This window comes from Cyanistes caeruleus, chromosome 13 (assembly GCF_971803275.1).
Source record: "Cyanistes caeruleus chromosome 13, bCyaCae1.hap1.1, whole genome shotgun sequence".
In the NCBI taxonomy this organism is placed as follows: Eukaryota; Metazoa; Chordata; class Aves; order Passeriformes; family Paridae; genus Cyanistes; species Cyanistes caeruleus.
Window position 1 is genome coordinate 1,878,129 of NC_141713.1, and position 22,697 is coordinate 1,900,825.

General features: G+C 42.0%; 3 protein-coding genes and 4 non-coding genes across 19 annotated transcripts in view; 6 read left to right on the forward strand and 1 right to left on the reverse strand.

Moving 5' to 3' along the window:
* ZWILCH (zwilch kinetochore protein) overlaps positions 1–17,608 on the reverse strand; it is a 69,794-nt gene extending 52,186 nt beyond the window's left edge. For 4 of the 13 annotated variants that reach the window (XR_015275691.1, XR_015275692.1, XR_015275690.1 and 1 more), the window contains exons 1-18: positions 17,247–17,608; positions 16,917–16,968; positions 16,332–16,427; positions 16,105–16,223; positions 15,319–15,515; positions 14,801–14,880; positions 14,384–14,539; positions 14,109–14,180; positions 13,707–13,800; positions 13,291–13,346; positions 12,335–12,437; positions 11,686–11,765; positions 11,356–11,512; positions 10,765–10,793; positions 10,279–10,415; positions 9,922–10,017; positions 9,723–9,841; positions 8,975–9,098 (exon numbers count right to left, since the gene is read on the reverse strand). Coding sequence is in view for 3 of the 13 variants with exons in the window: in XM_086848712.1 (XP_086704838.1) it covers positions 9,007–9,098; positions 9,723–9,841; positions 9,922–10,017; positions 10,279–10,415; positions 10,765–10,793; positions 11,356–11,512; positions 11,686–11,765; positions 12,335–12,437; positions 13,291–13,346; positions 13,707–13,800; positions 14,109–14,180; positions 14,384–14,539; positions 14,801–14,880; positions 15,319–15,515; positions 16,105–16,223; positions 16,332–16,427; positions 16,917–16,968; positions 17,247–17,302 (1,791 nt within the window). In the remaining 10 variants the exon portion in view is untranslated. Of the gene's footprint in view, positions 1–5,821; positions 7,915–8,665; positions 9,099–9,722; positions 9,842–9,921; positions 10,018–10,278; positions 10,416–10,764; positions 10,794–11,355; positions 11,513–11,685; positions 11,766–12,334; positions 12,438–13,290; positions 13,347–13,706; positions 13,801–14,108; positions 14,181–14,383; positions 14,540–14,800; positions 14,881–15,318; positions 15,516–16,104; positions 16,224–16,331; positions 16,428–16,916; positions 16,969–17,046; positions 17,200–17,246 lie in introns of those variants that run through there. The other 9 variants (XR_015275697.1, XR_015275694.1, XR_015275695.1 and 6 more) reach the window with 7 other exon arrangements.
* Positions 1,282–7,856, forward strand: LCTL (lactase like). Its single transcript, XM_023933633.2, has 11 exons — positions 1,282–1,363; positions 1,602–1,711; positions 1,998–2,126; positions 2,605–2,700; positions 3,322–3,376; positions 3,458–3,619; positions 4,189–4,463; positions 4,762–4,888; positions 5,285–5,484; positions 6,024–6,087; positions 7,183–7,856. Exons 1-11 carry the CDS (start codon positions 1,345–1,347, stop codon positions 7,296–7,298), a joined length of 1,353 nt encoding a protein of 450 aa, XP_023789401.2. The 5' UTR covers positions 1,282–1,344; the 3' UTR covers positions 7,299–7,856.
* Positions 17,561–22,690, forward strand: RPL4 (ribosomal protein L4). Its single transcript, XM_086848716.1, has 10 exons — positions 17,561–17,676; positions 18,993–19,164; positions 19,885–19,991; positions 20,313–20,451; positions 20,780–20,904; positions 21,135–21,264; positions 21,671–21,827; positions 21,964–22,047; positions 22,228–22,348; positions 22,429–22,690. The coding sequence occupies exons 1-10, from the start codon at positions 17,674–17,676 to the stop codon at positions 22,621–22,623; spliced, it is 1,233 nt and encodes a 410-aa protein (XP_086704842.1). The 5' UTR covers positions 17,561–17,673; the 3' UTR covers positions 22,624–22,690.
* LOC111945180 (small nucleolar RNA SNORD16) lies at positions 18,824–18,924 on the forward strand. Its single transcript, XR_002871558.1, has one exon. It is a non-coding gene; the product is annotated as a small nucleolar RNA SNORD16 (small nucleolar RNA).
* LOC111945177 (small nucleolar RNA SNORD18) lies at positions 19,735–19,805 on the forward strand. Its single transcript, XR_002871555.1, has one exon. It is a non-coding gene; the product is annotated as a small nucleolar RNA SNORD18 (small nucleolar RNA).
* Positions 20,152–20,251, forward strand: LOC111945179 (small nucleolar RNA SNORD16). The gene has a single exon (XR_002871557.1). It is a non-coding gene; the product is annotated as a small nucleolar RNA SNORD16 (small nucleolar RNA).
* LOC111945178 (small nucleolar RNA SNORD18) lies at positions 21,308–21,377 on the forward strand. Its single transcript, XR_002871556.1, has one exon. It is a non-coding gene; the product is annotated as a small nucleolar RNA SNORD18 (small nucleolar RNA).
* Positions 22,691–22,697: the final 7 nt, after the last annotated feature.

Consider the following 22,697-nt stretch of genomic DNA (forward strand, 5'->3'; position numbering starts at 1 on the left):
ATCTCATAGGAACAATAATCCCACGGTGTTTCCCAAATACATCTCAGCTTTGCAGGATTGTTGTGTCTAAAAATATTCTAGATGTTGTAGGAAGTCCAAATGCTTAGTTAGAAATACAATAAAGATATTTGAGCTTTAAATAAAATTAACTTTCTGGGTGTGTGTGCACGTATGAGGTTTTCTATGTATTTTTAAGAGGGTTTAAAATTCAGTCCGGATATTCCCCATTTTTTGAAAGTGTAACAAACAAATAATCAATGAAGCTCTGTTCACAACATCTTTCCAAGCCCAATACCATCAAAACCAATTCTGAAATTACTGTGCTGGAGGAAAGACAGATACACAGCAAGAGGAATCCAAATGACTGTGAGAAGCCAGGGTTACATAATTGGAATTGCAACTGATTTAATAAAAGCTGTATTCCACTGAGGTTTCTCCACATACATGAAGTCCAAGGGAGAACTAAAGGTCTCAGCAAGAACTAGAAGAAAAAAAACTAATTATGTCTTTCCTAAAATGGGAAAATGCAGGAGGGGTTTCTCAAATAAGCAAAAGTTTGAAAGAACAGCTTAAAAAGTATCCTAAAGAAGATGGAACTCTGAGCCTCACTGGGCTGTGAGGCTGTGGCACCAGAAGAGATTGATGCAGAGACAATTTGGATTTGTATTTAGAAATACTTTCTAAAACTTGCTCCTATTTGTCCAGTTACCTGGTCCTCTTTATATCAGAGCATTCCTTGCTTTCATCATCAGAATTCTCTTTGCATTGGCACAAATATCACCAATTCCTAATTTCATTGAACACTGAAGATGTAAAATTTCTTAGCAAAAGAACATATATTCATATGGGATTTAGGGGGTTTTCTCATTCCAGTGTAAGATAGTAAAGGAAAATCCAAGTAATTACGTTTTTGAGCCTGAGCTGAAATGTTTGAGGTCAAGATTTACAGGCTTCTATTATTTTCTAATACAAATTCTAACATAATCATAATTGTGTTGCAAAACCTCAGCTCATTTTTCTGTACTGCAAACTTTGTCTCCCCTGTTACACAAAACATTACAGGACTTCTTTGGACTGTCAAAAAAAAGTGGTTAAAGAGGAAGGCTTCAAGTAGAATGAGCCATCACCTCAAAGATAAGAAAAAAACCCAAATGGAATTCTCTTTTGTGCAAATCATCCACAGATTTTCTGCATTCAGAATTATTTAAGCCAGATGAGGAACTGAAGTCATTCTGCTCAGCCTTGGGATGTGTTAATTGGATTTTCTTCTCACAGGATGACATTCAGTTACTGAAGGAGCTGAAGGTGAATCACTACCTCTTGTCCATCTCATGGCCAAGGATTATGCCCACAGGCATCAAAGGTAAGCACAATTTCACCACATTCTTCCCAATATTCTTATCTGTGAGGAATTTTACTCCTGAGTAACCCACACAGTTGTTCAACATTCCTGTTAAACAGATTTCTGTTGGTCTGCATTTATCCATTACAGAATTCCCAAGACTGGAATGTAAAATTCCTTGTTTAGTATTTCTAGATTTCTGTTCTTCCAGTTATTTGGGAACTAATGCAGGTAATTCCTTGTCTGTGCTTTTCATCAGCTGAGCAACTGAATGAGAAGGGAATACAGTTCTACAATGACACAATTAACAGTCTTCTGGAAAACAACATCACCCCTATTGTGAGCCTCTACCACTGGGATCTGCCACAGGTCAGACAATATTTCAATTATTGAAACACCTCAGAGAAAGTCTTCTGATAGAAATATTTTCCTAAGGTTAAGAACTAAGAGTACTTAAAAAAATTAGAGAAGCTTGCATGATTTTAAGAACTTGTAAATATTTCCTATTCGTTTGAATTTTATGTGCCTTGAACTTTTGAAAAATCTCTTTCTTTGCTAGAAATACAAATGGAATTAAACAGAAATAAAAGTCTTTTTTAAGCAGCAGCTGACCTTCAAGTACAATTATTGAATCTTGAAATTCTTATTTCCAAAGGTTCTTCAAGAAAAGTATGGTGGCTGGCAGAATATAAGCATGATTAATTATTTTAATGATTATGCAAATCTGTGTTTTGAGAAGTTTGGTGACCGTGTGAAACACTGGATCACGTTCAGCAATCCTTGGGTAAGTCATCGATGCTTTCCTTCCAAACACTCCCATTGCACTGTTCTGTTCCCAAAATTCTGAGGAAGTGACATTAGAGGACAGGAGGTTAAAAAAAATAGAGAAGGAAGTAGAGAGATTTAAACCATTAATCTTTATGGCCTAAAACCTCAGCAGGCAGATTTTGCACAAGGGCAGAGTTTTTAGACATGAAATTCCAGGAAAATTTTGAAAACCCTGAAGAGACACCAGGAATTAGAAAGGCAGCTGCTATTTACCCTTCCCCATTCCTCAGCTCACCTAACCCTCCTCACCAACACCCTGCTCCCAACAAGCCACAGCTCGGTACCAAAGCGGCAGCAGGGCAGGAAATGGGAGTCAAGGAAGGGAAAAGGGGATTGGGGAGGGGCAGCCCAGGCAGGAGAGCACAGGATCCAGAGGATGGAGCACATCCCCTGGCTCTGGAGCCCAGGGAAGAACTGATTCTGTGTGTTTGCAGGCAGTGGCTGAAAAGGGCTATGAGACAGGAGAACACGCACCAGGACTGAGGCTCGGCGGCTGCGGCGCCTACAAGGCTGCTCATCACATCATTAAAGTAAAAAACCTCCTGAAACTGTGCTTGAAATGACGTCTCAATTAAGGATTTTTATCAGATTTCACTCCTTAAACAGAAATAGTTTCACAGCCATGTGATTTCCAAGTAGGACACTGAAATTATAATCTGGTTTTAAACCTCCAGTGCATAACCCAAGGCACTACCAATGTTCGGCGCTTGATTTAACACTTGTAACAATCTGATTTTTCCTTATATTATAAATGTCTCTTATAGTTTGTTTCAAGCTGGTTGAAAAAGAAAACAATCCTGGCCTGTGGAAATGAACCTGAATGTTGCAAGTGACTTCAGGAAGTCTGGTAAAAATTAACTTTTCATATGCCTGAATAAATTAGGGAAAGACATCCAAAGATCAGAGTCATGGGACAGAATCCTGTCCTGAGGGCTGTGTGTCAGCTCCATGTGGATGTCCTGGAATTTAGGGAAGGAATCCTGCATAAAGGCTTTTGTGATGTCTTACATGAAATTCAAGTTTCTGTAATAAACACAAAAGAAATTCTGCGATATTTTCAGACAGACTTCAGTGCAGAAAGTTCCACCAGCTTTCCATGGCATAAGAGATGAAAATGTGAACGATTTATTCTATTTTTACATTATTTTTAGACTCATGCCAAGGTTTGGCACTCCTACAACAACACCTGGCGCAGGGAGCAGAGAGGTAATCAGGATTCATTCTGTGATTGTGCTGCTGTTTCTGTTAAGGGCTTAAAGAACAGCAGAACTGTCCCTTTGTTTTAAGGGATGGTTGGAATTTCCCTAACGAGTGGCTGGGGGGAACCTGTTGATCCACACAGTCAAACAGACAGAGATGCTGCTGAAAGGTACATCCAGTTCCACCTGGGATGGTTTGCAAACCCCATTTACAGAGGGGACTACCCAGAAGTCATGAAGAATTATGTAGGTAAGTCCCAGTAATGAGGACATGAATAGATCCACACTTCCAGCAGGGAATAACTCCTGGCCACTGTGGGCTTTAATCAAGTGAGGGCACAGGTGACACACAGCAAAGCAACCGAAGGCCCCTGGGCTGAACACAGCTCCTAAAGCAGTTTGGGAACACACCAGGACACTTTAGATCACTGTTTCTCCATGTATGGTACCCAACTTAATTCTCCAAACCAAAAGGATGAAAGATTTTCTCATCTTAAAAAACCAGTTAAGCTCAGGTGTCCTTGACATTAACACCAAATTCAGGAAAATCATATTTGGCCCCAGCACAGGTGCCCAGGGCAGCTGTGGCTGTCCCTGAAACCCTGGAAGTGTCCAAGGCCAGGCTGGATATTGGGGCTTGGGGCACCCTGGGATGGTGGAAGGTGTCCCTGCCCATGGCAGGGGTGAGGTGATGATTTTAAAGGTCCCTTCCAACCCAAACCATGCAGGATTTTATTATTCTTTGATTTATTGTTTGAGATATAAAGAAAACCAATTGCCATGCTCCTCAGAAGTTGTTTCCTATAATTATTTTGCTAGGCAGGAAGAGTGCCCAGCAGGGCCTGGGGACATCGAGACTACCAACTTTCTCAGTGCAAGAGAAAACCTATATTAAAGGCACCTCGGATTTCCTGGGAATTGGTCATTTTACCACTCGTTATGTTCTGCAGAAGAACTTTCCCTTCCTCCAAGTGTCCAGTTACCACACTGACCGTGACCTGGCTGAACTGGTGGACCCCAACTGGCCAGCTCCAGGCCCCAAGTGGCTCTACTCTGTGCCCTGGGGGTTCAGGAGGTTGCTCAACTTCGTTAAGGTGAGTAGAGAGGATCTTTAATTAGAAAGGAAGAAAATGACTGGTTTAGATTTAGATTTTCAACAGTTCCAGCTATTGGTCTTGTCATAGTGGGAATTTACTTTGTCAAAAAAACCCTTAATTACAGAATTCAGTCATTTTAAAATAAACCCCATAATTAACCTAAATTCCTACTACACACTTTTCTTACTTAGGTAAGTAAATGTAGAAAATTGTTATTAATGCACTTTGCTAATTCACATATTCTGTCAAAATAAAATGATTTTATGTGAACCACTTTAGACATTTCTGTTTGCAGACCCAGTATGGGAACCCCCTGATTTATGTGACAGAGAATGGAGTGTCTGAAACAGTGCAGTGCCCTCAGCTGTGTGATGAGTGGAGGATCCAGTACCTGAAGGGATACATCAACGAGATACTCAAAGGTCCCTTAAAAACAGCTTTAAAGGATTTGACTTTTGGAGTGTTTTCACCTTCTGCTTTTTTTTTTTTTTTTTTGTCATTTCCATCAGAGAAATAATTATTTACAAGTCAAAATGGACAGCAAACCAGACTCATAAATTTTCACCAAAATGACCTACCTGAGATTCAATACTGCAATAAATCATCGGTTTCCACTTTCAGAAAGCAGAAATTGCTATGCCCATAGAACTCTAGTACCTTTAAGCTAAAGGCAACAGTTTCAGAGAATCTAAGTTAAATTAATTTGTACTTCATTTTTCTGTCCTCCTCCCTATCTCTTCCTGCTATAAACCAAAACATTTACAGAGCCATATTTTAAGGACAAAACTTTTATCAGTGATTTGTGTTCTTCTTCCCAGCTCTAAATGATGGTGTAAATGTCAAAGGTTACACTGCCTGGTCACTGCTGGATAAATTTGAATGGAACAAAGGCTTCTCCGAAAGATTTGGGCTTTACCACATTGACTTCAAAAACAAGAACAAACCACGGTACCCAAAGGCATCTGTTGATTACTATAAAAAGATTATCAGTGCAAATGGATTCCCAAATCCAAGAGAGGTAATGTCAGCTGCTAAATTTGATCTTTTTTTTTTCCTTTTTCTTTGATTTATATGCCAATATCACATTGAATTTCAGGAAACAACTCGTATGAATATGGTACAGATGGGACACTTTGGTTCTGTACATTAGGGATCTGTTTAATTCAGAGATATTCAGATACTGAAAGTGGGAACAGCCTCAATTACTGTTTCTAAAGCATCCCACAAACTCCAACTGGACATACTGATGCAGTCAAAAATTCTCCATCAGAAGTTATTTAGCAGTGCTGTCAGATTCCCAGGCAGAAAACTCCAAGTATGTACTAGCCTACTGGAAAATTACCTGGAATGTATTATGTGCTGTTAAAAATTTTATTAAACAATTAACTTGGAGAAATACACTGAAATGAAAACCACAAAGCCACAAAGAAACTTTCAGAAAATCGTGAGTTGGTAGAATAAGGTAATTTCAAGTTCATTGTAGGGACAAGGGTTGAGGGGCAGGGAGGGAGCTGTGGGAGTGAGGAGGATGCTCACAAAACTGTCACCCCTTCCCAGGTGGAAAACTGGCATCGGAAGGCCATGGACAGCTGCTCTGCCACACACCAACACCTTGCTGCAGGTAATGATGGCTCTGTTTTGCTCTATAAAAGCAGATTCTCTAAAGTTCAGATATTACATTGCTCCTTGAATTCTGTTAAAAGGTATTTTCTCCACAAAAGCACAAGAAAAATGTCTTCACTTACTGTCTCCAACTAAAATCACTGTAGCTAAATGGATTAACTGTGTATGTTACTGAAATACAGGAACTGGAAGAGCTACTACTTAAAATTTAAGTTGGGGATAGCAGCATTCTCCTTAAAATAAAACTGCTAAATGCTTTTTCAAACACAAACCAAACCCAGACAAATCAAGACAACCACACAGACAGAAAATCTCTAAATGTTTGACTTTTACATAAAGTGGAACTATAAAAATAAATAGAAGGGCTAAGGAGTGGCCTTAAGATTAAGTTAGGGCTCTGATGCTCCTGGTAACAAAGAAAATCCAACACAACTGATCCAGAACACCTAAAAAACCTCCTGGTGTAACTCAGGACCTTTCAGAATATCTGAAGAAGGAATTTTTTAAGAAAGAGCAAATAACTACTGCAGATTCTTACAAGAGGATGAGCTAAATTCCACCTGGTAGGAAACATCCCAGCATCAGCCTGAGCTGATCCTGCTCAGCCTCCACTTCCAAGTCATGCTCAGTATCAATAAACTGGCTTTACTGAACTCTTCCAGGCTTCTCTGGGAAACAGAGTAAGACCCATTTAATTTTTCAAACAGATACAGAGCAATCATAAAAAGGCCAGAGTTTCCCAAGGACTTCTCTTTGACACTTTTCTTTCACCTTGGGGTGAGGGGAATAAAATTCAAAGGACCAGTAAAATATTTGTAATGCACTGCAGCTAATTCATAGCAAAGACAATTCTTGCAGCCCTTTGAGCACTGACATGTCTTCAGAAATTTAACTTAAAAAGGAAAAGAGAAGGAAAACGATCATGGATTTGCTCCAGCTTCAGCAGACTTAGGAAATTGTTTGCTTTGTTTGCTGTTTATGCCAACATCAACATTTTTATGTTCCAAAAAACCTTTATGTTAACTCTAAGCTAGGTATTAGTGTACTCCAGAAGATTAAATCTCTTACATATTCCTCATTTCTCAAATTTTAGATTCCCTGATTACTCACATGGAAATGGTGACAGAGATTGTTCTTCCTACAGTTTTCACACTCTGCATTCTCATCAGTATTGTCCTCCTCATATTCTACCTTCGAAACCACAGCTAAAATTGATGTTTGCACACATCTTCATTTGCCAAAAGGACTGAGCTGCAACTGTTTTATTTGAGTGGTTAAAATTTACCACAGATTCCTCTTTTTATACCCCTGTAATGAAATATTATTTACCAATCTACCTAGAGCTTTTATAATTTTTCTATTCAACTCCCAAAACATCTTTTTACCAAATACATTCTCTTCCATTGATTCTAAGCAGTAGATTTTACAATTCTAATTATTTTGCAAACTAATACACATTTTGCTCACCAGAGATATAGTTAAGAGTAAAGTGATTCAAATCTTGCCAGTACAAATTTCAAGTGATTAAAAGCTTGCTTGCAAATTCTGATTTCAGTCTGTTCATCAACAGCATTTTGATTACCATGTAATTGCCATTTGAAGAAAGACAAACACATGATTTTAAAATATAAAAGGACTTAAATATTCCAAGAGCACTGCTTAAATATGAACTTATTCATGTCTAAAAATTAGGAGAATATATACCTTGCTATTTAGGTGTGGAGAGTTGTTTGAAGTGAGTAATCCAAGGTGACAACTTCTGAATCAGATTTCAACCACATCTCTGCAGTTTGGTTTACAGGAACCAGACTTACCTTACACAACTCTGTAATATATTATACACAAAAATGTGGATTTTAAATAGTCCAAGAACTTCCCAAATTAACATTTCACCTTAAATCCCCTTCTACTGCAGGTAGAAACAAGTACTATAAAAACTTGGTTCCACAATTCAGCTGGCTGTACTAGAAATACAGCTTCCTGTGCTTGAAACCAGAAGTTATAAAAATTTACAATAACCATCTGTAATTCATAGAATATATAATTAAAAGTATATGCTTTTAAAAGCATGAATATTGGGTGTTTTTCTTATTCTTACTTACCCATAGTTAACTTTTTAATGCAAAAATATTTCTGTCTCATATTATTTGGTCAGCATGTACAACTCTATGGAATTGTTTAAATTAAACCACCAAAATGTTACCTCACTGATTAATCAACAGAACACATGCAACTGCCAACATATTTAAATTATGTCCAGCCAATTATACTGATTTTGTTTTTAAAAAAATTATGCAAAACATACAAGACCACACTGTTAAAATAACTCACTTCACATTGAAGGAATAAAATGATTTGAAGAGGAGGGAGATGTATTTCCAATACCCCAAAATATAAATACAGGGACAAAGAAACCTAAACTGGATGAAGATCCCAAGGCACTGGATGAAGAGGTTTCCAAATACTTCAGGATAATTAAGAATCACTTGATCCCAGGAGAACTTTATTCTTATTTCTTATTCTTATTTCTACTTTCAAACAATATTGCTTGGTTTGTTGGTTAAGATAACTCACACTTTGAACAGTGTCTGATTGCATTTTTAATGATCAAAAAAATAAAATATGAAACCCCAAAGTGCACAACTTTGTTGAATGTCTGTAAATATATGAAAATACCCACCATATTTACAAAATATTTATACTGTACAGTCATAATTGCACTGCATTTTTAACAAATGAGATGCCTACTGGCGAATTGTGGCTGTGGAGGTCCCACTTAAGTGTAATAAAGTAAATAAATCAGTGAAAATGAACTGTTTGAAGCCCAGAGTGTTTCTAAAAGTTCTGTTGGGACAGAAAACACTGAAATGTCCACCTTTCTGTACCTTTCCAGTCCTGCCTGTTCAGTAACATCAACTTAAGTGAACTGCACCTGACTGCACTGAGTCATGGTAATAAAATACAGCCTTTCTTCACTGCTTCCATTTACTGCAGAGTCAGAAAAGAAACCTGAAAGGACAAAGGGAAAAGCAGGGATTAGCCACTCTTGTCAGAAGGTGAAGATTAGTTCATGGAGCAGCTTCCAGAACTGTTTTCAAAGTGCAGTTTTACTGAACTACTTCATGACAAAAATCAATAATGACAGGAAAGATTTACCAAATCCTCACATCAAACCTCATCCCAAAAAGGCAAATCATTTCTGCACCAGTCCCCCTGCTTAATTCTTCCCCATTCTGATGCTTTTCCACTTGTTCTACATTTGCTTGCAGCAAGACAGATCTTCTCCCCTTTGCACTTTTCTGTGACTTGAGACTAGCATTAACAACAGGGAAATTTATTTTAGAAATAAGGTACAAGATTTTTTGGGTATCAGACATCTCATATTTGGAACTATTCTGTCATTTGAACTCTAAAAACATAACTCAGCCAAGGTAAGAAGGCAAAAAAGTCACCACCTTCTGAATATCCTTAATTCTGTAAATACCACCTCACTCTTTTGGTAGAAAGTAAAATATTATTTTGCTTTTGCTAAAAAGTAAATATAAAGCTCAGACCCACTGAACTCAGGATAAAAACTGAATTTGTTTGAAGTTTGTGCTTTGATTATTTCATTTCACCACCAACATTCCCCACCTGAATTGTCTGATGTCCCATGTTCAACTGGAGCATTGGTACTGACTTGCCACGTTGTTTTAACCTCCTTCTGTCCATGCCCACTACTTATCTCCACCTTCCAGACTTCAGGGTTATCACTGAGAGAATAATCAAAAAACATCGAGTCAAACATTCAGTCCCATCTGAATTTTATACTGCAAACTCAAGTTTCTCTTACTTTTGATAGAATTTCTTCACAAGAGCTGGTCTGATGGGCAGCTGAAACACATGCTTCTCATCCAGAGGGTTCTCCTTGTAATACTTCATGCAAATCCTACAAGAGATATCAGGTTACTTTATTTAAAGAAATGTTTGTACAACAGAGCATCAGCTTGTGTAAAATTAACTATACTCTCACATTTTATTATTTCCTTTAGTTTTCAGTTTTAGTCCCAAAGCAAAATTTGGCAGGAAGATCCAACTGCTCCTTCTGCAGTTTCACTATCACCAACATTAAGGTGTTTCTTTAAAACTGTCGAACGAACTCTATTTGTGATTGCCATTTAAAGAGCAAAAGTAAAAATGAAATAATTACTGTGTCAAAGGGAAGAGATTCTCATGTCTGAACTGCAGTAAGCCTGTACAGCTGACCATTATTTCCAGCATATGGTGAAGCTTTTGAACACGGTGGACTTGCTCCTGGAGATCCACTGATGTGGAGGTGAAGTAATCCTGGAAGAGAAAAGAGCTTTTGCTCTTACCTGAGCTCTCCACTGCTACAGACACACAACACACCCTCAGTAAATAAAATCATCTTCCTGCTTCTTTGGAGATTTTTAGAGTGGCCCAGCAGACTCAGACCAAAGCCTTATCAAAGTGTAACAAAGGATCACTGCCTTAGCAGTGACCCAAATCAGACATCAAGGGAATTATCTGGGAATAAGGAAACAAAACAATGACATTTCTGCAGTGTGTTGTTCCAGCCTCATGATCTGCAGTTCAGTTTCTCAGCTTTTATAATTTGCATCCCACCATCAGCTAAGAATGCTCTGCTTTGGAAAATAAAAGTAAAGCATCTCACCAAGTAGGTTGCTGTTGCAAGTTCCTGGCCTGTAAAAGGAACAGCAGGAAAAAAATTAATATGTGGTATAAGATGAAATATAAGCAACATTCAGGTGATCAAACAGTAAATTCTACTGAAGTACAAAGTCAGCAGGAGTGTGTTGTTATTTATTGACACAATCATTCATTCCAAACAAGAAAAAACCTCTAACGTGGTCAAGGCATGATTTTGTTTATCACCAAGGCTGCACAATGAAGAAACCCACTGTGTACTTGGAGACAGCCACTCTCCTCAGGACACACAAATTTACAAAAGTAGTGAAAATAAAAAAGCAAATAAATGAAGAATGAAAACAGGATGACAGATGCCAAAAAGAAATGAAGAGGTAACCACAGCAGTAAAACACAAAGCTATACTTCTTTTGAAACAACTAAGTTTTTAAAGTTTTAAAATTTAGAAGCTGGAAATTTCCATTATTCAGGAAGCTGGAAACTGCACTTCAGCAGATGGGAAGGGAGAGAGATGGAGGTTACCCAAAAGTTCATTATTTCCTGCACGGAACACCTTTTCTCCTGAATTCCTAATGCTGTTATCAAGTGCCAGGCTCACCTATGAAAAAACTGACATAATCCTTCTTCATCTTCTCCAAGCCAATCTCCAGGAGCATCTGAATGGGAGTGATGTCACTGAGGGAAACATCCTCCATCTTTCCATGGTAGGACTGCTGGATCAATTGACTTAAAAAACTGCTGCTCCCTTGATGAATCTGAAAATAAAGCAGTCTTTTTGTGATGACACTGCATGAAACATCATCAGTGTTGTTCAGAAGTTCAACACCATTTAAAAACAGCACAAATGAGGGCAGTGAAGGGACAGGAACTGCATTTTACTTGAAACTATCCCAAATTTTAGCATCTCTTGTGAAATACAAATACACACCCATGGCTGTATCTCACCACGTTCCAGGGATTTTATGACCAGTGTGAAACAGTCTATTAATTCCTGATAGGAACTAACACCTGGAAAGAAAAACACAATATTTTAATTATCAATCCAGGCTCTTGCTCTGGTTGTTAAGTCAATAACAACATGCCAACACCCTTGCACAAACAAAACCCCTCAAATTAAAGAAATTACAGACTGCACAGGTTTTTGGCAGCTTTGTCACATGACTTTAAAAAAAACAATCATCAACAGAGATCACTGAACTCCACATATACTGAAAACTGTCCTTCAGATCTAGAGAAAAAGGAATTATAAAGTTTTCAGTTTTAGAGCAGATAGGTTTTAGCCTTAAAGCAACTACCAATAGTCTAGTGCCTTTTGCAGTCAAATAAAATGAAATTATCTCCTGCTAGATGCTGGTCTGCCGTTGGAAGGTTGTAAGAAAAGACATCATCCTGCATCCCCAAAATGGGCTCTTTTCTAGGAAGAGAGTGCTGATACCAATTTACTGAAGAGCTGATGAGTCCTTAAAACTCAGAAATGGACAGGAATTTCCCTGAAAAAGCAATACTGTCTTGCAGATAGAGAAGAAATGAAAGGAAATAAATGAAATTAAATGTAAGATGGGGCACAATACACTTACCTTTCATTTTGCACCATAATTGCTCAGCAAAATCCAGGTCTCCTCGCTCCCCAAAGATTGATTTTATGCAACTGTCCACAGCAGCTGTGTCACATTTGATTTTCTGAAAGAATTTATTGGACTTCAATGAAAAATGGTGCTTGAGAGTCAAAAATCTTCCACATCTGAATTTCTCCAGAGATCAAAACTGGCTGCATCACTAATTTTCCCCCTTTCCAGGAAAACTACCACACAGTACTTTGGAAGTATATTTTTATTTCAAAGTGAGTCTGATTCTTTGCAGAATTATCACAATGGATAACTGCTAGCCTTGGAGCAGAAATCAAAAGCCACTGTCAGAGAGATTTTAGATCTCAGCCAGGTATTGTCTGTGTACCCAGCAGTGCCCTGGGAGGCAAAAATCCAGACACACAAATTCTCAGAGCAGAGAACTATAGCTCCTGTTAGTATAAAGAACTATAATTCCCCATAGTTCTGATACAGAACAGTTCTGTTGACACAGAAATCAATATATTCTTGGATTATCAACAAAATGCTGCTTCTCTCTTAACAGAAAACAGACCTAAAACTTTCCTTGTAGGCTGAGAGGGAAAAAAAAAATCTCAATATAACCAAACACATTTTTATCATTTGAATTTGCCCATTGCTTTACAGGATCATAAACCTCCAGATAAGGGGACACATATTCAGCTGATACTATCAAATTGGCCCCAAATCACTAAATTAGGCAAGAAAAGTAAATTAATGCTAGAATGCAATGGCACAAAGGTCAGAATTCCTGGAAATCAGACCTTCTCCCATTATTTTTACACAGCAGAGACAGAAAGAAGAGATCCATATTCCTTTTCATCGCTATTTACATAAAGAAACAATATACAAGATTTAGTCAAAATCTGAAATAACTGCAGTTAAAAGGGAAGCAGAAAGACAAAGAGCTGTTAGGAGACTGCACACACCTCTGTTTCATTCTTGGTTCCAAGTGTATAATCCCCATCCAGTTTCTTCTTTAAATCTGGGAGTTAAAAAAAGTAAGTTCCACCACTATGAAAAGAGTCATCAAACCAGTCATGAATCCCCTGGCACATCATAAATGACAAATAACCTGAATAATAGAATTGGTTAATTTAAAAATGGTTTTATTGGGTAAGGATATAGTCTGAAAATACTTTTAAAAAATGTTTTTCATAATTTTTACTTTGCTCCATGATATTAGAAAAATTACAGATATGTATTAACCTATTTTACTACTCTGTGCAGAGGCTACAGCACAGAAATGAACATTTCCAGCTCTAATGCTTTAAAAGTTGTATGTGGAATTCCCTTTTATTCCTGTCAAGTGCCCTTCCCTCCCCATGGAACAAGCAGCAATTACCAGTCAGAAATTCCTGGACCAGTTTAAGAGCTGAATCAGACTCTGATGGCTCAGGCCACTCAGTCACACCCGTCTTCAGACCTTCAGCCAAAACCTAAGTGCAGCAAGAAAATCACAACAGAAATCAGTTCTTCTTTGGAGTTCTGCATGTGTCATCTTTCACATCCTCACCAAAAATCACAAATCTCTGCACAGCTAACCAGGAGTTACAATTTTTCAGAATTTCCTGGATGATTTGTTCTCTTTCTAGTTAAGACTTCTAAAACTGAACTCAAAGTTCAGCTAAAATAAACGCCTGAAGGTATCTTTGAAACATCTGAAGTTTTCAATAAAGCAAATTATTAGCACATAAAATCCCCATTCCATGCAGATGTCAAATTGGAATTTCTCCCCTGCACTCACCAAGAGGAACTGCAGCTCTCGGTACAGCTGGAACACAGGACTTCTGGGGTCCCCCGACTCCAGGACAATATTCTGAAAGTTCCACAAGTTTCCCTCAGTTACAAACTTCAGAAATCAAGAGTCCTAAAATTCTCATCAGTGTGAAGCGTGTCAGCACAACTTTTAATCCAGCTTATGAACAGGTTACATTGCTTTTATCTTCTATCCTTTATACTACCCATGATGTGAATTGTGCCAAGAGCTTGGGTTCATTTGCTTTTTCCATCCTGACTTACCAGGGTGGCAGCAGAGATCAGTGGGGGAGTCTCCAGAATCTCTTCCACACCATTCCATGTGATATCCACACAGATGTTGCTTCCAAATTCTGAAATGGTGTCCTCTATTGCAGCAGCTGCAATCAGCTCATACTGAGCAAATCCTTTTGTTGTCACCTAAAATGAACAAATTTCAAAAATAAAACCAACTACCACAGGCAAAGTAATTTTAAAAGCATTTCACAAACACACAAAAAAAGGGTCAATACCAGACAAATGCATTATAGACATGACCTGAAATCAGACTGTTATACAATAAAATCACACAAAGGTGAGTTTCCACAGAGGATCTAAAAAGCTTCCCCTAACCAGCATCATAAATCCCAAAACAGAGTTTTTAAACTTCATTTGAAGCCATGACAGAGTGTAAAAACGTACAACGGATGAATGATGTCTTATTTTGTGTTCCATTTTGAGCTGCTCCAGGTTTGCAAAACAGGTTTTATCAGCTGTAGGACCTAGGAAAGGAAAAAAGTGAGAATCAAAAAGCCCTGCTTGACACAATTTAAATTTGGCACTTTAAGTTCATTCCCAAATACTCCATTTGGTGAAGCATGACTCCTGCTGTCCTTCAGAAAGCTGGAATTCTCCTTGCATTTCTCCTATTGATTGAGTCAGAGGTTGTGTAAGATGCTGAATGGCAGCAGTTTAAATCTCCTGTTGCTGCACCTGAGTTGAGGCAGGCCTGCACAGATACAGGTGCATCAAGTAGATTAAAAAGCCACTTCCCACACACAGCATTGATTAAAAACATCTTTTCTCTTATTTTAATCCCCTCTTGTTCATTACAACCAGGAATACAGAGCATTTCCAAGTATCACACAAAGAACAAAGACAGCATTCCCACAATTTTTAGCCTTCCTCATTTAATTTTCTGTGCACCATGATCACCTTACCATCACATGAAACCGTGTAAATATTGAGGCCTGTGACTTTGTTTCCAGCCTTGAGAGGCTCAGCTCCAATCCAGCAGGTGTGCTGAGGGTCAGAACCATCACACCTGGCCCAGAGGGGAGGAAGAACAACCAGGTCACTTATCCCCAGGTGGGTCATGTTTGGGTTTTGCACCATTGTGTACAAGGAAATCAAATGCCTAGAAATAGGAACAGGGAGAAAGTAAGATGCCATCAAACTTTAAAAATATAATTATTATATTACATTATTATAATTTATATTATACATTTATGTTTATATTTAATATACATTATAAATACGTTAAATTATTAACATAGGCTGAAGATTCTATAATTATAATGGAATATTAAGATAATTAAAAGAATACATTAGTTAGGTAAACCACATTTTGGAACCATGCACTGGTATTTTAATAACACCAAAAACACAAATCAGATTTTTAGGACCTTTTTTTAATAGGAGTTTTACCAAAAAAATAAGCACTGAAGTCTTAGTGAGCTCTTTTTGCTCGTCTACACCCAGTGAATCCCAACAGCCCAGCTCACAAGTGCTTTTCCAATAGCTGGATTTTAGCTACTTTTTAAAATGCTTTTAGACATTGAAAGTAGGGAGGCCCTTTTGCAGGATGGAAAACAGTCACAACTCCTCATAAAGTAATGAGTAATTTTATCTAGGGGATTGAAAATACAGGTTCTGAATATTAGAAAAAGACACAAAATTACAAAAGAAAACTCCCTCAAAAGGGGAGGAAAATCTTTCACACTTACTTTGCTCTTCCAACAGAAAGAGCCAGGGCTCCAGGACTCTCCTTTGGCAAAACCCCAGAGGCACCAACAGCATCATCTACTTTTGATTCCTCCATGGAGTCACTTTCTTCATTGTGCATCTTTAAAAGAAATGTTCATTTAAGTCAAAAACTGCAAGGTGTGTGAAAAGAAATCCGATAGGAATCCAAAAGTCTGGATTACATTTAACATCTATCATGCACACTTACAGCTTTCTGCAAAATATATATTGCACTGTTTCCATTCCAAAATTTTTCAACAGGGCTTTTGCAACTGCCACCAACCAGTGAGATCTCTACATCAGTCTGAAAAATAAATAAATAAAGAAATCAAAACTTCTTAGTACACTGTGTAGAGACACTGCATTTTGCATTTTTTTTTTAAATAACAGAAACTACAAAATTAAATAATCCCACAGACTGTTTTCCAATCCCATTGCATCCACTTGTGAAGCACTTGCAGCCTCCCTGCAGCACCTGAAGGGAGCCTACAGGAAAGATGGAGCGAGACCATTTAAGAGGATGGAGTGGGAGGACAAGGTGGAATGGATTCACACTGACAGAGTAGGCTTAAATTGGAAATAAGGAAGAAATCCTTCCTGCACGGGTGGGCAGGCCCTGGCACACGGTGCCCAGAGAAGCTGGGGCTGCCCCCGGATCCCTGACAGTGCCCAAGGCCAGGCTGGACAGGGCTTGGAGCAGCCTGGGACAGTGAAGGTGTCCCTGCCCATGGCAGGGAGTGGAATGGGATGATTTTCAAGTTCCCTTCCAACCCAAACCAGTCTATGATTTTACCTCATAGAGATAGCGATGTCCGGGGATACTATGCTTTCCTTCGTCACGTATCCTGAAAGAAAAGAAAACGTTGAGATACACGGCCTTTCCCCTCAGCATTCCTCATTAAACAGCAACATTACCCACATACATTAAACGCTCCAAGGCTACAACCGGAGCCTCAGCAGCCTCCCCACAAGCGGGACCAGACCTCCCTCAGCAGAGCAGCGGAGACCCCCAGGCAGTGACCCCGATCCTGACGGGAACAGGAGCCCGGACAGCCCCGGGAACAGCCCCGATCCTGACGGGAGCAGGAGCCCGGACAGCCCCGGGAACAGCCCCGATCCTCACCGCAGCAGGAGCCCGCTGAGGCCGCCGCCCGCCCGGCGCCGCCGCTCCGCCGCCATCGCCGCCCACCACAATCGAACCTCCCGCCCGCCGGCGCTACGCGACGCCTGTGAGGGGAGGGTGACACGTCACGCTGGATCCCTCCGCCGTAACAGAGTCCCCTGCTTTGGCAGGGAATTGAGCGGGACAGAGGCGCCCGGAGGGCTCGAGACGGGCGCCACGGGGCCGAAGGGACTTGGGTGGGGACTAGGACGGGGGTCGGAGCTCGGTCGAGAATTTGGACCGGGGTCGAGGGTTGACCAGCCGGCGCGGCAGAATCGGCGGTGAGGAAGCGGAGGGCCATCGACGTAAGTGACGGGGTGTAACGAGTCCTTCCTTTTCCGGTCGGGGCGCGGCGCAGGCGGGCGGCCGCACGAGCAGCTCCGCCGCCATGGTGAGGGGAGCGCCGGGCCCGGCCCGGGGGGGCGCGGGGCTGAGGGGGAGCGGGGCGGGCAGCGGGGCCGGCCCGGGGGAGCCGGGCCCAGCGGGCAGGACCGAGCTATGGGCAGCTGGGGGGCCGCGCTGGCGGCCTGGGGCGCGCGGCCGCCATTTTGGGCCCGTCAGTGCTGGGCGGCCGCGTGGAGCCCGTGAGCGACCGAGCGGGGCCGGGCCGGGCCGGGCTGCGGAGGCCGCGGGCGGGAGCTCGGCGTGGTCCGCCCGGAGTGCTCCTTTCCATGGGCATGGGAAGGGATGGGATAAGTCCCGAGTGTCGTCTGGCAGCGCTGAGTAGTTTCCTCATGTATTTATCTGAAGTAAAACAGGCCCCAGGGGAGCGTTTGCGCCCATCTAAAGTGGAAAGAGCGGGTTCTATATATCTCATTTTTAACCTATTTTTGTTGCAAAAGGGGCTTTAATAAGCCTTGGTCTACAATCAAGTTGCAAATGAACAATTTTTCTTGCTGTTACAGCTCAGTTTGCTCTGATGCCTTCACCCTGATCAAGCTTGTTGTTTGTCTTGGGGTCTCTGGGTGAACACCAGGGGCCAGAGCCTTGCTGGTGACCAGAGTCGCATGCAGACATGGCCCTTCTATTGCTATTATCTGGTTAATTTGGAGTTCTAGAGTATTTTAATACTTCTAAAATGAACTGCAGATAGGAAAGGGAAGGAAAGATGTTTTGCCTGTAGTGTTACCACGAGATTAATTAACCAATATAATATAATGCTAAAACATTTCTTTTAAAGGGTGCTGTTCATCCACTGGCTATTTTTGGGCATCCTTTCAGCCTTTTGACAGACAGCTGGTGCTGAGAGCAGCTTCATTTTTCACTGCACATATTTTGAAGCACCAGGGATTGTTTAGAGTGTCCAGACTTCCCTCTGACACTGTTTGATGAGCCGCAGTCATTGCAGTAAAGAAATTGCTTGCAACATTTCCTAATTCAAATTACAAGGGTTTGGTTAACACAGGTGGGTTTTTTTAGAAGTAGATGGGAATAGTATTGAAGGGGTTTGTTACAGAGCCTAAAGTGTAGAAATGCCTTGGAAATTCAGATGTTGTGTTCTGGGTGTGAGCTGTGGAGCACAACTTTGAGTAAAATATTGCTGTGATGACGTAATTTGCGTCTTATCCAGTGCTCAGCGACAGTTGCCTGCTGTCATCGTGCTGGCACTGCTGAGCTGACGACTCCTTCGTTCTGAGCAATCCTTGAGGAGCTAAAACACCAGAAATCCACTTTGCTTGTACTGAAGGGTTTGTTCTTCCCCCCCAGGCTTGCGCTCGGCCGCTGATCTCCGTGTACTCCGAGAAGGGGGAGGCGTCGGGCAAGAACGTGACGCTGCCCGCGGTGTTCAAGGCGCCCATCCGGCCCGACGTGGTGAACTTCGTGCACACCAACCTGCGCAAGAACAACCGGCAGCCCTACGCCGTCAGCGAGCTCGCAGGTACGGCTGGCACCGCGCCGCGGGGGCTTCACGTGCAGATACAGCTGCAGCGGGGATAACAGATGTGCCTGTCGCTGGGCTTCTGCTTAAAAAGCACTGCTTAACGGTCTGGTTTGAAATGAGGAGCATCGAGGTGGTGTTTGGGGGTGTTCTGTGGTCCTGCTTGAAGTGCAGGTTGCTGGAAGTATCACAATGCCAAGGTCCTCAGGTGGAGTCGTTGTTCTTTGTAAGAAAAACACAAAATGGCTGACAAGTATTCCAGGTGAAAAATCACTGCTCTGCACTGACCTTGTGAGACTTGCCTGAGGCAAGGAAAAGCTCCTGCAAATGGGCATTTCTTAGATTTGCTTCTGTTGTTGGTGCAGATAACTTCTGCTTCCCAAGAGGTCTGTGCTAGGAACATGCCATTCTAACCTTATTTCTAAGTTTCACACAAACATTTTAACTTGCTAGGTATAGCAGTGCTAAGTCAGACACCCATTGAGGATCAAGCTTAAAATAAGGGTCTTAGGTCAGAATCAAGTACATTAATAGACAGGGATTAAGTTTTCCTGATGAAGATTTGTTATGCTGAAATGATGAGGTTCCACTTCATTGGTCCGTGTTTCTGAAACACATGATTGTGTGGAAGTTCTGATTGGTGTCCTGTGTTGAGCATCCCTGTGACTGTGGGAGCATGGCAGTGATGTCCCTCTCTGAATGACCCTCTCTCTGTTTCAGGTCACCAGACCAGTGCTGAATCATGGGGTACTGGCAGAGCTGTTGCTCGAATCCCGCGAGTCCGGGGCGGTGGCACTCACCGCTCTGGCCAGGGTGCCTTTGGCAATGTATCCTTCCATGGCCATGCTGGCTTCACTGAGCTCAGCCAGCAGAAAGATTTTTAATTGTCCAAATGTGAGATGGAATCTTTTTCTTGAGGTAATGGTTGCAGTTCAAACTAGATTTGCTATGATTCCCACTCTGGAACCACAATGACCCGTTCTGTCTTGCCATGATGTCGTAATTTGCGCCTTACCCTGTGTCCAGGGACAGTTGCCTGCTGTCAGAGTCCTGGCACAGGAGGTTGACGACCCATTAGTGCTGAGCAAGCAATAAAAAGTCACTTTGGTATAAGAAAGCACCAGAAAGTTCTTAACTGCAGCTCCCAGATGTGTCGTGGCGGCCGCATGTTCGCCCCGACCAAGACCTGGCGGCGCTGGCACCGCAGAGTGAACATCATGCAGAAGCGTTACGCCATCTGCTCTGCTCTGGCTGCCTCTGCCCTCCCAGCTCTGGTCATGTCTAAAGGTGAGAATTCTGCCTCTGGAATTGTTTGTCTGGGCCAGCGTTGGGTACTTTGTGGTGACTGAAATGGAATCTTGCAGTGCTGTTTGATTTCTGTTCATGGAGGCAAAGATTTACACAACATTTGGATACACAAAGTTGTGTGTGAGACAGACCTGTAAGACACCACTGGAACTTCACTGCTCTGCTTACTGTGCCTGACTTCATTTCATGAATTTCTATCATGAATTTAATTTTTCATGTATCATTTGTGAATATACAAAGCAATAACTTTGATGAATGGGTCCAGCCAAGGCCAGTGAGCAACACTGTCTTGTGAAATCCTCTCCAGGCCACCGCATTGAGGAGATTCCAGAACTTCCCCTGGTTGTTGAGGACAAGGTTGAGGGCTACAAGAAAACCAAGGAAGCTGTTCTTCTCCTGAAGAAGCTTAAAGCTTGGAATGACATCAAAAAGGTGAGCTGGAAAGGTGTGATCTGAAGGGCAAAACACAGGTGATTCAACTCCGCAGTTATTAGAGTTGGAATTCCAAATAATTCAGTATTTTGGCTCGGGAGAATGATGAACTCCTCACTGGTCCGTGTTGCAGATGCGCAGTGCTGATGGTGAAGTTCTGACTGAAGCAGTGTTTTGGGTGTGGCTGGTGGGCTGGGGCTGTTGGGATACTGAGTTTCTGCTTTTCCCAGGTTTACGCCTCCCAGCGCATGCGGGCCGGGAAGGGCAAGATGAGGAATCGCCGCCGCATCCAGCGCAGGGGACCCTGCATCATCTACAACGAGGACAACGGCATCATCAGAGCTTTCCGGAATATCCCAGGTGATGAACCTGGGACACACTTGCTCCTCCCTTGGGACACTGCCTGGAATGATGAGATTCCACTTCATTGGTCCGTGTTTCTGAAACACATGATGTGTGGAAGTTCTGACTTGCCGCAGTAGTTGATGTGTGCTTTGTAAGAACCTGTTGGGGTGGTGTTTAGGGTGTTTGTGACAAATGTTGCAGCTGTTCCCAATCCTGAACTGTGGGGCACAGATGAGGCTGCTGAGTTTGACACTGGAAAAAGGCTGATGATGATGATGATTATTAATTTAAAAATTCAATTTTTATACAGAGGTGTGTATAGCTCTGTAGTCAGCCATAAACCCCCAGTCTCTATTCTTAGCCTCACGTTCCTCAATTATAATGACAAACTAAAGGGATTGCTTTACCTGGTTTCCTGCAGGAATCACTCTGCTGAACGTGAACAAGCTGAACCTGCTGCGCCTCGCTCCCGGGGGCCACGTGGGGCGGTTCTGCATCTGGACAGAGAGCGCCTTCCGCAAGCTGGACGACCTGTACGGCACCTGGCGCAAGGCTGCCACGCTCAAGAGCGACTACAAGTGAGTGCAGCAGGCTGGGAGAGCAGCCCTCTTTTTTTCCAGGAAAAGGGATACTGGGACTTGCTCCTAAATGCCCAGTTAAGGTGAATTAGCCACGGTTTTACCACCACTCACACTCTGAACGTTGTTTTTGCAGCCTGCCAATGCACAAGATGACCAATACAGATATTGGAAGAATCATGAGAAGCCAGGAAATCCAGAAGGCACTGCGTGCTCCAAAGTAAGTGATTTTATTTAATGAACAGAGCTTTTGTGGAGAGGTTTGAAACTGCTTTCAGGCTGGAATTTCTTCATTTCTGGGTAAACAGATGGAATTGCTCTTGCCCAGATCTCAGGGAGAGTTTAGCAGAAGTGGCATTGCAAAATGAGATGATCATACAAACATGGCTGTGCTTTTCAGGAAGAAGATTCAGCGCAGGGTCCTGAAGAAGAACCCGCTGAAGAACCTGAGAATCATGATCAAGTTGAACCCGTACGCCAAAACCATGCGGCGCAACACCATCCTGCGGCACGCCCGGAACGTGAGTGGGGCTGCCACGGGCAGGGCTGGGGCTCACCCTTCGCATCTTGTCCTGATTGATCATCTCTCTGTCTGTTCTAGCACAAACTCAAGGAGGAGAAGAAAGCCAAGGCCCAGGACAAGGTGGCAGGCAAAGCCCAGGACAAAGTGGCAGGCAAGGCCCAGGACAAGGTGGCAGGCAAGGCCCGGGCTGCACCCAAGGCAGAGCCCGCTGCCAAGAAGGCCAAAACAGCCAAGGCAGCCAAGCCCGCGGCGAAGGCCAAGGCTGAGGCATAACCGCGGCCGAGCTGCCCGTAGGGGGCTGTGCCCGCGCTCTGTCCCTAATAAACGCTGTTGGATGACAGAAGGCC